General features: G+C 41.3%; 1 protein-coding gene across 1 annotated transcript in view; it reads right to left on the bottom strand.

Moving 5' to 3' along the window:
- The window catches only part of pik3ca (phosphatidylinositol-4,5-bisphosphate 3-kinase, catalytic subunit alpha), a 29,236-nt gene that overhangs the window by 10,538 nt on the left and 3,377 nt on the right, over nt 1-15,321 (bottom strand). The window contains exons 3-12 of the mRNA XM_011474185.4: nt 6,117-6,223; nt 5,804-5,972; nt 5,410-5,536; nt 4,949-5,158; nt 4,734-4,828; nt 4,357-4,512; nt 3,937-4,182; nt 3,259-3,344; nt 2,570-2,675; nt 126-278 (exon numbers count right to left, since the gene is read on the bottom strand). Of these exons, the coding sequence (XP_011472487.1) occupies nt 126-278; nt 2,570-2,675; nt 3,259-3,344; nt 3,937-4,182; nt 4,357-4,512; nt 4,734-4,828; nt 4,949-5,158; nt 5,410-5,536; nt 5,804-5,972; nt 6,117-6,172 (1,404 nt within the window). The 5' untranslated portion in view covers nt 6,173-6,223. The remainder of the gene's footprint in view (nt 1-125; nt 279-2,569; nt 2,676-3,258; nt 3,345-3,936; nt 4,183-4,356; nt 4,513-4,733; nt 4,829-4,948; nt 5,159-5,409; nt 5,537-5,803; nt 5,973-6,116; nt 6,224-15,321) is intronic.

Genomic DNA, 15,321 nt, shown 5'->3' with positions numbered 1-15,321 from the left:
GCAGAAGTCCAGTCAAACCTTTCATTATTTAAGAAAGAAAAAGAATATTTTTGAGTCATTATAGGTTTACCTTGTTCTTAATATAAATAAATGCAAGTTCTTAATCTAAATCATAATATTAATACCTTGTTGGGGTTGGATCCTGTAACCCCAATGGGATTGAGAAGGTCTTCCAGTCCATGAGGGACAGGCCAGAGGTTCAGGGCCATTTTATTTGCCACCAGAGTGTGATTGTAATCAAACAGGTTGATGTTGCCCCAGGCCAAAGGACAGTGCTCCTAGTAAACAAAATGAACACAACAACAAACAATGTGAATCACTGAGACTTAAAGAGCCACTCCGAAAATCTTTTGATCTATTGTAAAAGCTTTCCCAGTGGTCTTTTTATTATAATTATGCCATTTTTAGGCAAAAACCAATTGTGTTGTTTTCAAGGACAGTCTCTGCAGAGCAACAGTAGTTCATTCAGAGCTCTCTGTTTACATGCTCTCCCGTTAGCTTACAGCTACAGAGCCAGGGACCTGGCATGGGTTCAAAAAAATTACTAATTTGTTCCAACAAATAGTACGTAATTTGTTCCCTCGAAACAATTGTGACCTTTAACACACCCCGTATATTTACTTGGAAATAAACTTAAATACTTCCAGTTACATATTTACTGTAAATAACAACTGGTTTAAATAAAATACATTTAGCTGGGTATCGAAATGGAAACACTTTTTTTCAAATTGAATAAGTCACTTGACCAACAACTCTGCACAGGTAGACAGTTTGCATCAATTTTCTTAACCTGCTGAAGCCGCGGGGAATGTCTGAAGCGTGAGCTTTTTTAGAATTTTAAATACTTATTTGTTTGAACAAATTAATATTTTGAAGGATTAATGTAATTATTCCATAGGAATTAATTACTATTTCACTGGAACAAAATATCATTTCCTGGGAACTAAATACTTTTTCGTTGTAACGAAATCCTAATTCTTGGGAACGATTTAATTATTATTTTTTACTCATGTCAGCCCCCCCAACCAAACAAAAATGGTGATAAATATCGGAGCTACCCAGCCGTACAGTTAAGAGCCAGAAAACAGGTCAGACAAGGAAACTGAAGACGTACATGGATTTAGTCGTCCACAAGTGGATGCATCAGAATGGAGCAGAGCAGAGAGCTTGTGGCCCGCCCATTGTATTTTCTATGTCACAAATACGCTTTTTTCCAACTTCATTTTTGGCTCCGGATTTACATGATTTTGAATAAAGATATACTCAGAAATGCAGCATAATTTTCTTAATATGGTTCTTCTACCAAGATTTGTTGAAGTTCCGTCACTACATCGGTGTGAACCCTCAAAAGAGAGCCAACTTTGCAAAAGTAGGCTGCTGACCAGGAGCAGGTGACAAGAGGGGAAAAAAAAGACAGACCAAATACACCTGTTTATCTTTAATTCAGTTAGGCCGTGAAAGAGCATCCGCTAGCCTAACGTCAACCTAGCATCACGCAGCAAGAGTCGGGACTCACCGCAGGTGTCCGTTACAATATCCATGTCTGGCATTCATTGATACAATTCACCTTCACACACATACATACAATGTACAAACACACATCCAAGCCCTTCCAGCAGATTGTGATTGAAGACCCACATGAAGAGCTTATCTTCTCTGAGTGTTAGTTTCAACCACCAGCCCAATTGAAAATGAGACTTATTGAGACTCTTTATTTTTGTATATAGATTGGAAAGAAAACAATTGTCCCTTTTCTAAAAGAAGTCGTCCATTTGGCAAACATCTACTAGCATGAATACAAAAAAGCCCCTCCAGCTGAACGTGTCTCCCTCCGTTCATGGCTCTGTCACCCAAGTTCCCATGACTGATTAGTAATTAAACAGAGCCAAAAGTGACACCACAGCTCTCATTCACCTCAGACTCTGATAGCATCACCACCCTCAAGAAGGGTGGTGATGCTATCAGAGTTAACAGCTACTGACAGGCATGGCAAATTTTTGAATAAGATAATATTTTCTATAACTGTTTGCGTTGGTTGCAGCAACAGGAAATATTCCAATGTGCGTGTTTCTGAGCACATTTTAAATGAAACATTGTCCGTAGCCGATAACATTACAACACTTTCTTCAGCTAAAGAAAAAGCTGCATCATTGTTCAAACAATATTCCATATGAAAGTTTTTGTTTGACAATAAACATTTTTATTAGTTTCAAAGTGAAGCCACAAGGCTTGTAAGATTTGCACTGGTGTTTATATTTTATAAAACCTGGAGAGAAAAAAAGGTTTGTTTTTTTAAATAAATCTGACATTTCCTCCATGGCTTATTCCACTTTCTTTAGGAGAAGTTAATGATAAAACATATTTTAAGAGAACTCTCTTTTTTGTTCTTTAGGATCAGATCCCAACATTGGTTTGAAGGATGCAGAACAGCTCCAGCGTCATCTTTTTGAAGTTCACATTTGGTGGTTTACTCCCCTTTGTAACTAATACATCACAATATTTACTCCAATAGTTTGCTGCCAGTAGGTTGTTGAGTGTTAGCAGAGCTGATGTGTTCCCACCCCCCTACCTCTTTAGCTCCCTTCCTGCCCTTCACAGAGCAGATGGAGAGACAGAGTCGCGCTGCTCGAGGGATGTCTAGGATGTACATGTCATAGTTGAGCCACTCATTCCACCTGGACAAAGAAGACAAGTTAAAAAGCTCACGTATCAGATAAAACACAGTACTCCAACATCGTTTTAAAAGAAGCTTAAATGAAGAAAATATGCAATTCTTTGAGGCCCGCTCAGGAACTCCAACTTCTCTTCAACATTAATGTACATGTTTGAAACACTGTAAGTCTTTAAAGTTTTAACTTTGGCTGAGTTGATCAGATCAGCATGTACTTAAAAATGACTCACTGAGAATCTAAATGTTTCATTATTGCCCTTCTAAAAAAACAGGACTGTACTTTACATGTAAAAGCTTATTTTGCATCTCAAGCTTAAGTGACAACTAAGAAGATCCGTTAGAAATGCAATACATCAGCTTTCTGTTACCTTCAAGTACTGAGCTGTCATTGCCCCTCCTTTCTCAGGAAGCCTTTTGTTAATAAGTTTTCAAAAAAGCTATTACGTAAATGTGAATCAGTGTTATTTTGATCTGTTTGCTACAGTTTTTGTTTATTTCTCGTCTTTAATTTATTGTTTTTTTTGCATTTTAAGTCTAATAAATAAATAAAAAGAATGTTCTTTTTTTTAACTGCATTGTAAAGTTACCTGGGATTGGAGCATGGTACTCTCTGTGTGTTGACATTATCACACATTTGTTCACCTCCATGATAAATCCCCGTCCTCACATATATCTATAAGCAAAAAAGCAAGAGTTTTAATTAAAAGATTTGTTACAAGAACAACGACAAAATAAGTGGTTTTAAGAAACAATTTCTTAACATTTTTATTAGAATCTAAAAAAAAAAAAAACACTACTACATCAATAAATATCTGGTGCAGCCTGGCAGTTTTTTCACATTTACAATAAAATTTCAAACGGCAAACCAGCTTGAAAAACACAACAGCCTTCCTTTGGTTGAGCTGTTCACATGGGGCCTCAACAATGACTATTTGTTTCAACAGGAAGTAAGGAAGTAGGAAGATGGGATACTGTGGGCGTCTGAAAAAATATTGGGCTTGTACTCTTTCAAAACAAAACAATTTTACAAAAAACAAATTAACCAGAGATTGCTCTTATGGTAGATAATCCTTCAAAGATAGTAAAACTAAAATCAATACTTAATTTTTACTCAAATTTAAGTACTTAAGGTTTTCCATGTTGTTTCCATTCATTTCAACCTTATGTCATTTAGAACAATTAAAGGGAAACTAAAAATTAAAGATTTTTTTTTTTTGTGTGACCAAGACTAGAATCTTTTTTTCGCAAAACATGGCTGGTCTCACCTTGTCTATGTCCCGTATATTTACATTTACGTAGGTGGCACAAAGGATTCTTATCCTGAGACCTCCGCTGATGGTCCACAGCGACTTTGGAGCAGCCTCGCCGTTCATATACGACGTTGCCGTGGAGATGCGTCGACAGTATGACGGCATGACGAAGCTGTCTGTAGGCAATTGGCTGTACAGGCTGTCTTTAGCCATTAGCATCAGATTGGGCAACCTGCCCAACATGATGCAACTACGGATATACTAGAGGGAGACACAGAGATGAAGAGTTGGTATAAAAGTGCCACAGAAAACTCATGAAGATGCAACCTTTTCTTGACCATCAAGAATAGTATAAACAGCATACTTTAGACTAAACTGGAACTCTCATTCATCTCTGACTTCATTCTTTTAAGCCATCGTGGCAGACCTCTTTACCTTATACTGACTGATGGGGTACTTTTCCAGCAGGTACTCATCACAGCCGCAGACTTTGAGGATGTATTTTCCCTGATATTCTTGGACGCACATCTTTAGCTGCTCTGGAGACAGCAGCATGCTGCGCGTCTTCTTACGAATGGCCTCCGCAATCACCTTCATAAACACAGAAAACACACAAACAGCTGACTTCACTGTTTTCTATTTACACCAATCACTATGATTGTTAAAGAACTAGACTTTGAAAGCTTTTTTAATTCTCTGCTTAATTAACGTTCATAAAACTTAACATTCAAATTTGATGCTTTTTTTTTTTTACTTTAAATTTTTAGATGATGCCACAAATTATATTTGTACAAAACAATTGTTGACCAAACCTGTTCAGGCACACAATCGTGGTTGATCTTCAATGTATACTTTTGTTTGTCATTGTTTGGGGATACGATCACCCATATCACAACAATTATCTGACCTGCAGATCACAAGCAGAAGAAAAAGAAGTAAATAAACCAGCCAGTCACCCAGCCTAAAGTACTTCACATTGTTTATTTCCAATTATTACCATTGCAATGTTTTCTTATTTCCTGCCTACCTTTGTCAAGTTTGCTATAGATGTGTTTGGGAAGATCCTGTGATGACTCCACATTGGGTGGGTAAACGTATAGCGCTCTGCTGTGGGGGCCGTTGGCGTCTCTCAGCTCCACAGCATCTTTACATACATTGAGGATGTTTCTTCTAAAGTCCTGAACTTCGAAATCCTTTACAAGATCAAACTCACAAACAGGCATACCGATGGCAAACCCTGTCAAAAAACACAGAGGGACCCAAGTTAACTTACACATTTATTTTTTTTGTTTTTAATTATTATTGCAGCAGCCTAAAACGTTGGATCAATTGGGCCTCATCTAATCGCAGTAGTTATTCAGATGGTTTAATACTGAAAGCTACATTATTGGAGCAAAACCTGAGATATTATAGAATACCTGAAAAAAAATGTGTGCATTGCTGCAAGACAAGCAATATTTTGAAAGGAAAATGAGAAGAGCATCTTACCAATCTCCCTATTGAGTATTTTCTCTTCTCTGTTGCCAACTGGTTCAATGACTTTGAGGAACGGCTGGAAGAGTCGGAGGTCACACAACCTGCGGGTCTCATCGTAGAATTCCTCCCGCTCTGCCTCCTATTTAAAAAAAAAAAAACACAAACACAGGATGTTGTCAATCCAGTATATTTTATTTATGTGACTGATTGTTCCTGGCACTAGAAATTTAAAAAATAGATTTAGGAAGGGTATAAAACATGATTCCCTTAAGATGTGATAAACTGTGTTTTCAAAAATTACAAAACCAAAAAAAAAAGGCAGTGCCTTTCAAATTTTTGTTTTTATAAGGATAAGGTCTTAAGGGCGTTTTCTTTATTAAATTAAAGGTTAGCTCAAGTTTATCACCTGTGTCACACTAACAAAGATATAGCAAGTCTCCTCCTGTAAGAGGTGATGGAGTGGATATTTTCTGGCCTCCTTGAACAGCTCGTGCTTGATGGTGATAAGTGTGGCCTCACGGAGACACTCCAGGGTCAGAATCATCCCATTGGGCAGAAGGCAGTCCACCAGGATCCTGCAGACAAACCACAACTCTGCTATTTTCATGAAACTCTTCTAATATGGTTTGGTTTGGAAATTTTGGACACAACAAAAGCTTAGCCCTGGACGTTTCTTTTTGTATTTTCATCTGAAGATGTGTTTTGCATTTGTGTTGTACCTGGGGGGCATCAAGTGGAGGCCCCACAGCTCCCCTGAAGATGGCCTGGGTGGCATCTTCCCCTCAGTCCCCCAGCTCAGTTACACAGTGAAGCTGCAGATCACAGCCTGAAAAACAGCAACACAGAGCAGGCCCTCACTCCTCCAGCAGGTAAAAAATCCTGTTGCTGAGTAAAATCATCTGAAGTGAGAATTGTTCATTAAAGAATGTTTCCCTGTTAGATCAGTTCTAAACACTGATGGGAACATCAACATTACAGCATAAATGTTGGGAGGTTTTCTAATAAAAGCTTTATAGTAAGACTGGGTTTTGCCCAGTATGGCATAACTGGTTGAATAATTACCAGGCCTACTTTACAGCTCACCTAATGAGGTTTTAACTTAGCTGCAGTTGTCAGGTTAAATAGAACGAGAGTGTTCTATCAATTTCACCCAAACACAACTACTAATACACCAAGACTGCAGAGGACAATATTCAGTTTTAACAGGAATACAGAAAAGTGTAATTAAAAAAGTAGCATACATTGTAAAATTATTGTAGGATTGTTGGAATATTATTATTGCACAGTGGCATTGTAGTATGGAAACATTTGTGTAGCATAATTAAAAGTAAAAGTCAATACCAGAAATGCTTTTTCCTTTTCTACTTTAACACCGCTTATTCTGTCACTTAATTAAAATGATAAAGAAAATGGTATTTGACATTTCATTTTCAAAAAGTACTGTGGTAAATGTGTAGCAAAATTCATTTACAAATGTCTAACTTGACAATTGAAATGGATTAACAGAAATGCTTTTTCATTTTCAAAATGTAACTGCATCAAATGACTCAAAAATAAAATGAAAAATCAATGCTTTAAAATGCTTTTTCATTTCTTCTTAAAAACCGCTTATTCTGTGTCATAATTAAAACTAAAATGCAAAGAGGGTACTGCATTTTCATTTTAACATCCACCCTGCGAAATGTGTCGCATAATTCAGTTCGACTTAGCATTTCCAGTGGGAGGCGGTGCGATGACGTCAGTAGAAGCACACCCTGGACCTTGTTCTAACCCATGGGATAGAGATCAACCAGCTGAGTGTCCTTCCTCTTAACCCCATCCTTTCTGATCACTCTATGATTACCTTCCAGCTTACACTGGAACATCCTTCTGCCCCAGTGAATAAGAAACAACTTAGAAGAACCTTAACTGACCGTTCTGTGTCTGAGTTTAAACACACAGTTCAGCCATTACTTAGTGATATTCTGAGAAAATACTCTGAGACCAGCTCCCATAGTATCAGTCCTAGTATAAATGACCACTTTGTTAATGATGCCTTACAAGCCCTCAGGAGTACACTCGATGTTGTTGCCCCCTTGAAACCTAAGTTCGTCAGACAAAACCGAGTAGCACCGTGGTTTAACGCTGAAACTCGTTCTCTTAAACGAGAAACCCGTAAGTTGGAAAGAGAATGGCGCCGCTCCGGTTCAGAGCAGTCTCTGGATATCTGGAAACATAGCCTATTAAATTATAAAAAAGCTCTGCGTAGAGCTAGAAGCCAGTACTATTCAACCTTAATATCAGAGAATGGAAACAATCCAAGATTTCTTTTTAGCACTATAGCTAAATTAACTCGCAGTCAGAGCTCAGTAGAACCACATGTTCCTGTTTCTCTCAGCTCTGATGATTTTCTTACATTTTTCGATAGTAAAATCTCAAATATTAGACATAAGTTAAATCAAGTTATTCCTACTATCAGCCCAGAACAGGCTGAAGCGGTAGAAATGGAGGCATCCATAGAAACCTCTGTAACATTAGACTGCTTCACTGCTGTGGATCAAGCGGAAATAACATCAATTATTACGTCCTCCAAATCCTCAACGTGTCTGTTAGACCCAATTCCCACTAGACTTTTTAAAGAAACTTTTCCCCTAATTAATGATCCCATATTAACAATGATAAATGCCTTTCTGGAAACGGGTTACGTGCCACAGTCTTTTAAATATGCAGTTGTTAAACCTCTTCTGAAAAAGCCCAGTTTGGATCCTAGCATCTTGGCCAACTATAGACCGATATCAAACCTGCCCTTTATTTCTAAAATCCTAGAAAGAGTTGTAGTTAAGCAGCTTTACTGCCACCTACAGGACAACAGCCACTTTGAAGACTTTGAGTCGGGGTTTAGACCTCACCACAGTACGGAAACTGCACTAGTTAGAGTCTCTAATGACTTGTTATTGGCCTCAGAAAAGGGACTACTTTCTATTCTGGTCCTGTTGGACCTCAGTGCTGCCTTTGACACTATCGACCACGGTATTTTACTCCATAGATTAGAGCAGGACATAGGGATCAGAGGATCTGCTCTCCAGTGGTTTAAATCCTATCTGTCTGATAGGTATCAGTTCGTTAATGTAAATGGCCATTCCTCTCAGTGCACTCGAGTCAACTATGGAGTCCCACAGGGCTCAGTCTTGGGACCGATCCTGTTTACGCTTTATATGTTACCCCTAGGAAACATAATCAGGAAACACAGCATTAATTTTCATTGTTATGCCGACGATACGCAGTTGTATTTATCCATGAAGCCTGACCAGAATGACCAGATAGAGAAACTGAACGCCTGCATCAGTGACATCAAGACCTGGATGACAATTAATTACCTCCTCTTGAACCCAGAAAAAACTGAGGTCATTATACTTGGTCCTAAAAACCTCAGAGATGCTCTGTCTGCTCAGATAGTCTCCCTGGATGGTATAAGTATAGCCCCCAATTCCACAGTTAGAAACCTTGGGGTTTTACTTGACCAGGATTTATCATTTAAGGCTCACATATCTCAGGCATGTAGAACTGCCTTTTTTCACCTGCGGAATATTGCTAAGATCAGAAATATACTTTCTAAGAGTGATGCTGAAAAACTCATCCATGCATTTGTTACGTCGTGGCTGGATTACTGTAACTCCTTGTTAGCAGCGTTTCCTAAGAGTTCCTTAAGAAGTCTCCAGCTTGTTCAGAACGCAGCTGCTAGATTGTTAGCTGGAACCAGCAGAAGAGATCACATCACTCCTGTGTTAGTTTCGCTCCATTGGCTCCCAGTTGATTCTAGAATTAAGTTCAAGATCCTCCTGTTAACCTATAAGGCCTTACATGGAATGGCCCCGTCCTATATTAAGGACCTCATAGTCCCTTACCAACCAATCAGAACACTTCGCTCGCAAAATGCAGGACTGCTTGTGGTTCCTAGAATTAGTAAAAGTACGGTTGGAGGTAGAGCGTTTAGCCACCAAGCCCCTGTCTTATGGAATAAACTCCCAGCTCATGTAAGAGAGGCCGACTCAGTTTCTACATTCAAAGCTAGACTGAAAACGTTCCTCTTTGGACAGGCTTATTGTCAGACTAGTTAGTATTCAGAGATTATTTAACTTAATGTTAGTTTGTTTAAATTAAACTTAATAATAACTATTTCTTTTAAAAGGCTGCTAGAAGTTGAAGCTGGGGTAACTATGGTGCACTGGGGTTCTGTCCTCTTTCCTTTTTTACTTCTACCCTTCCTCTCCTCTATTCTTGATCATAATTTATCATTTAGTTCTCCATGCCTCTGTTTGGTGCAGTGCGATTCATGAATTGTCCCTCTTTTCCTCTCCCCTCCTGGGGAGTGGGAGTGCTTCCAGACTCCAGTTGGCTCATCCGTGCTCCAGTTCCTGACCGTTTACCTCGCCTTTGCTCCTGCTCCTACACCTGGCTGTGGATCCTGCCTCTGGCTCATCTCTGGCTCGTCGTTATGATTATTATTAAGGGCCTGCTCGCTCATATTTTTTTAAATCCGTGCAGTCAGTGCTTTTTTCTTGGCTGCAATGACCCGGATTGGCTTTTCATTAATTTTGAGCCAACAAAATTTCTGTTAATCCATTTTAATTGTCAAATTAGGCACTTCTTTTTTTATTTTTTTATTTTTTTATTTTTTTAACTTGTCCTGTCCAACAGCTGGGCCGACAGATGAGAACTGAAGCCCTCTTGTGTTGGACATATTTTACTTTAACAACAGGGGTTATTAATCCATAGACAAACCAGAAGTCCGTCTGAATAAACCCCTTTTGTAATTGAGGCCAAACTTTATTAATTTCAATCATATTTGAAAATCTTTGGTGTTGGACCGGACGGAAAAGGAAAGGAGGGAAGAAGAGAGAGGGACGTTAGAGAGAGGGGGGGATAGGAGGGTGATAATAGGAGGGGGGGGGGGGGACCATGAAGCAGCATAAACCAACAAGAAAGGGCGGGGCCTGCCCACACACACTCAAATGTTATCAACACAGCTGCTAGCTGCAAAAAATGTCCACATGTCAACATGTACACAGAACAGATAGTGTTCACACACGCATACTTATGCCTTCAAACCAACTAGTGTGAAATATTTCATTCAATCACACAAACTATTAGTGCAAAGGTGAGCTAACACCTGTGCTCAATTGAGTGTTTATGTTCTTCTAAAATGGATGGTGGAATGTGAAAAGAAGGAGGGAGAGTGCCCAGCCATCCCCCCACCAAGACCCCCGGCGCAGCAGCAGCGGCAGCCAGAACCCCCCAACGCCACACGGCAGCAGGCAGAGAACAACCGCCCCCGGGCGATCACATCCGCCACCCAAGCCAAGGCCAGCAGGACCGCCGCGAGGCCCCCAGAGCCAGAGAGCAGGAAGGCATGGGGGAAAGAGAGTGCCGCCCCAGCCCAACCAGGAGAGCAGCCCCCCGCCGCGCCAGGAGGGCCCAACGCAGGGCCCCACCCAAGAGGGGTGCCCACAGCCCCAGACGAGCACCCCATCACCACCCAGGAGTTCTGGGCATCCCCCTGCCCCAACCCCAGGTATGAGCCAGGACCCCCCAAGGGAGACCCGCTCCGCACTCCAGCCAGCCACCCACCCAGGAGGGGGGCACCCTGGGAAAAAGGGGGCCCACGAGGGGTGTTGTAAACATGGCCTGACCAGGCTCGGCCACAATTTGAAATTTGGCGGGGCCCAGCACTCAGGGACAAGGGCCAGAACCCACCCCACAGGGATACGGACACCCCCGGCTCAGGTGTAATGTGAACCCTCACCCTGCGCGGAGAGAGCACCGCCGGGCCCAGGAAACCGGCACCCAGGGGACACGGCCGCCGTTGCCAAGGGTCCAGTACCCCCCACCAGGGATGGGGTAGGGGACAGATGGTCCCACCTTCCTTGCAAAATGCGTGTGCGTGTGTTTGTGAGGGTGTGTGTGTGCATGTGTGTGTGTGTTTATGTTTGAATGTATATTTTGAGGAGTAAAGGGTGTGTGTACTAAGGGGGTGCAGTTAAAATTGGCGGGTATGGCACTGAGGGGACATCTGCTGATTACTCACGGTGATGTCCCCTCACCCTCCCCACCAAGGGGCCCTAAATGTCTAAGGTGTGGTTAAAATTGGCGGGTAGGGTGCTAGGAGGATATCTGCTGCTTGCTGGCAGTGATGTCCAAGCACCCCCCCTACCAAGGGCCCTACATGTCTAAGGTGCAAATAAAACCGAAAGAGGGGGGGCCCATTCCATAATGGCAACCATGGGAGGGGGACCACTGCCAAGTAGCCCCCCCCCCCAAGGTGCATCGCAGGCTAAACCCCCCACCCCCTCATGAGATTATATGAGGAAGGGGGTAAGTTGGGGACAGCTGGTAGACTGTCCCCCAGTGGTCAAACAGCTGTCCCCCAGCCCCCTCCCAGCATAGGGGCCAGGTCCCCTTAGCCCAGGGGTCCCGTCCCCAGGGGCGCCGACACGCCAGGCCCAGCACCACCCACCCCACACAGAGAGAGAGAGGAACCAGAAAGCGCCGCCCCCCCGGAGCAAGTCCAGGCCCCCACCCCCAGGTGCCGGCCCTGGGAGAGCTCTGGTCAGTCCTCGACAGGACCGAGGCAGCCAACCGGCCGGGGAAACTGTTGATTGCCTCAGCGGAGACCCCGACCCGTCAACCCCCCAAGGTCCCGTACCAATAGTGCCCCCCCACCCCAGACCCCGCAGCCGCAGTGGATGACACCCAGAGCAACCGTGGGTCCCCAGAGGGTTGTCCCGTCCCGTCCCAGAGCCAGGGAAGGCTTGATCCCAGCCCCAGGTGTAGATGGGCAGCCCATCCAGCGCCGCTGGGCCTCCCCCCCGAGCAGGCCCCCCCGCCAATCCCCCCCCCCAGCACAGGCAAAGGCACCCCCCCCCCCCAAGCCAAGCCAGACCACCACTCCCCCCCCCCACGACACCCCCCCACACCCAAGCCCAGAAAACCGCGCAGCGCCCCAGCCCGCCCCACCCAGGCACCGGACCCGACCAACGGAGCCCCCAAATTAGACATTTCTAAATGAATTTTGCAACACATTTACCAGAGAAGTTTTTGAAAATGAAATGTCAAATACCATTTTCATTATCATTTGAATTAAGTGACAAAATAAGCGGTGTTGAAGAAGAAAATGCAGCTTCATTTTGAAGGATTCCTTTTTCATTTTAATTTTGAGTCAAAAAATGCAGCTTCATTTTGAAAATAAAAAAGCATTTCTGGTTTTGACTTTTATTTTTAATTGGGCTACAAAAATGCTTCCATATTGTAGACTCTACAATGTAGAGCATTATGCCTCCTTGAAATAATGTGGTGAAGTGGTGGGGCAGTCAACCTCTGATCAGAAGATGCAGGTTCAATTCCTGCCTTGTGTTTAAGTGTCCTTGGGCAAGACACTGAACCCCACAGTTTTCTGCAGTGGAGCTGCCAACAGTGTGTGAATGGGACCGTGACTGTAAAGCGCCTTGGGGCTACCAAGAACGAAGAAAAGCGCTTTATATGTATACGTCATTTACCATTTAATTAAAGCATTTTACACTGATAATAAAATGAAAATGCTGTGTTTATCTTCAAAATAATATTCTACATTTATTCTGTATGTTTCTTTATAGACATACAGAATAAATGTAGAATATTATTTTGAAGATAAACACAGCATTTTAGCGTGACCCCGAAAGGGAAAAACGGTAAAGAAAATGAATGAATGAATGAATGTTTCTTAATAGGAAGCAAATTTGAAATCCTACAGAACATTATGTTTAAATGATTAAGTAAAAAAAGAAAGAATAAACTGCATAAATACTCTAAGATCAAAAGCAAAAAATTCAAAAAATCCTTCATAATTTCATGTTTACAAGTTTTTGTTGTTGTTTTTTGCTAGGGAGTCAAATCCTTGACTAAGCCAAATCCTTTGTAATGTTAGCTATGGCCTCCCTGAAATATTCTTTCACTTGGCTTTGTTTAATTCCATTTGATGATGCATCTTATTGCACAGGCTCAGTTTCAGGCTTTTCCAGTCAATAGTTCCCCCTTATTAAAAAGTCAGGGACAAAGTACACTTGTTACAAAACAGTCTCTGGCTTGTGTCTCAACAAAGATGGAAAAAAGGGCCCTTCATTTCAGGAAATTCATCCTCCACAAACTCATCAAAGATACTTCAGTCCTGGTTTGTGGTGTATTTCTTAAGAAAGAATGTTGGATCTAAAAGGTAATTCCAGGATAATAAAAACCAGGTCATGCTGACCCTCTCAGACCAATTCCTAACAAGTTTCACAAAAACCACAATGTCTTCTGTTAAATTGGCGAATTCATATCTGTGTGGGAATAATAATTATGTCATTTCTCAGCAAGACCGCCTCAGACAACTTAGAAACCAACAACTAAGCAGATCCATTACTAAAGTAAGGGTTTCATATTTTCAGTCATTCTTCTTTATGGATGTATTTCTTTAATGAAACTAAAGATTGTTTTCTGTTGTTGAGAAATACTTTTCTAATGATACTGATGATCAAAAAATATATATTTTATCCCTTTGGTTTAAAAGTCAAGACTTGTATCTGTCAATTTGCGTTTCTTAAAGCATTCAACTCTAAACCATGAAGTAATTTGACAAAGAAAATCTACTGCATTCAAGGAAATTACTAGTTTTAACATTATAAAAGCAAAAATTAATTTTATACCTTTTAGGGAACTTTTTACTTGCACAGAAAACGATACAATTTTGAATAAAACAGTATGTTTGCATCCACAAAAGAAATTAGTCAAAGAATGTGGCTGTCACTTTAAGGAAACTCAAATACTAGAGCAGTGTTTTTCAACCGGTGTGCCGCGGCACACTAATGTGCCGTGGGAGATGGTCAGGTGTGCTGTGGGAAATTGCCCTCATTAACTGATCTAAAAACATTTACCATCTCCAGAATATCAACTCTGTGTTCTTTCAAACAGGCCCTGATAAAACACTGAGTAGTTAGGAATATGAAAGATCGTAAAATACTTTTTTCTTCATGTTTATTTGATTCTATTGAAGACATTTTGATAAGAATTATGGTACCGCGATTTAGCCGTAGCGTCAGCCGTTTTCGGAAAAGTCCCGCCCCTTTAACTGTATCCACCAATCATTCTCGGAGGCTTAATCACACATCATCAGTCTGACCAATCAGAAGTGGTTAAAGTTCTCACTTCCTTGTTCCAATTCTGCTCATAAAGTCTCTCAGTTCCAACAAAAATGCCAGCTAAAGCTTATATTTAGCGGTGCAGCTTTCCACAGAATCCGGTATCAGACGGTGGAACAAGTGAACAAACAATGAAGCTCAGAGACGCTAATCTGTTTGCGTTCAGAGCCTGTTTGCACTACATCTCCCATGATGCATTGGGTTAAAGTGACAGCGTCTCAGCGCACAAGTATTCTCTCCTCTTAAACATCTTAAAACTACAACGAACACAAATCAAACAGTTTTTAAATCCTCTAACTTAACTTTTATTACATCTTTTTGATAAAAACAGCTGCAGCTTCCAGCTTTTTCTGCCATAATTATCACAAAAATGCATGTGAGATTGCAGGGGGGCCCTAGATCAATACAGACTACGAGTTTCTCCTTTTTTGTTTCCTTTTTTTTTTTGGATGCTGGTGTGCCACGGGATTTTTGACAAGGTTAAAGTGTGCCATAGCTCAAAAAAGGTTGAAAACCACTGTACTAGAGCACAAAATATGAGCTATAAAAAAAACACAATACAAGTAGGGTATGTGGCCAAATAAAGTTTTTATAAAAACAAAGAGGTTTGGATCAAAAACTAAATAATTAAAATAGAATTTAAATGCGTTTTATGCCTTCCAACTACAGAAATATTGTTTAAGACACCTTATAGTGTTATTAGAGCCTCTGGCACAGACAAATCTCCTACAATACT

Source organism: Oryzias latipes, chromosome 4, assembly GCF_053564925.1.
Source record: "Oryzias latipes strain Hd-rR chromosome 4, Olatipes_Hd-rR_3.1".
NCBI classification, from domain to species: domain Eukaryota; kingdom Metazoa; phylum Chordata; class Actinopteri; order Beloniformes; family Adrianichthyidae; genus Oryzias; species Oryzias latipes.
The sequence above is the reverse complement of the archived record's forward strand: the minus strand, read 5'-3'. Positions and strand labels throughout refer to the sequence as shown.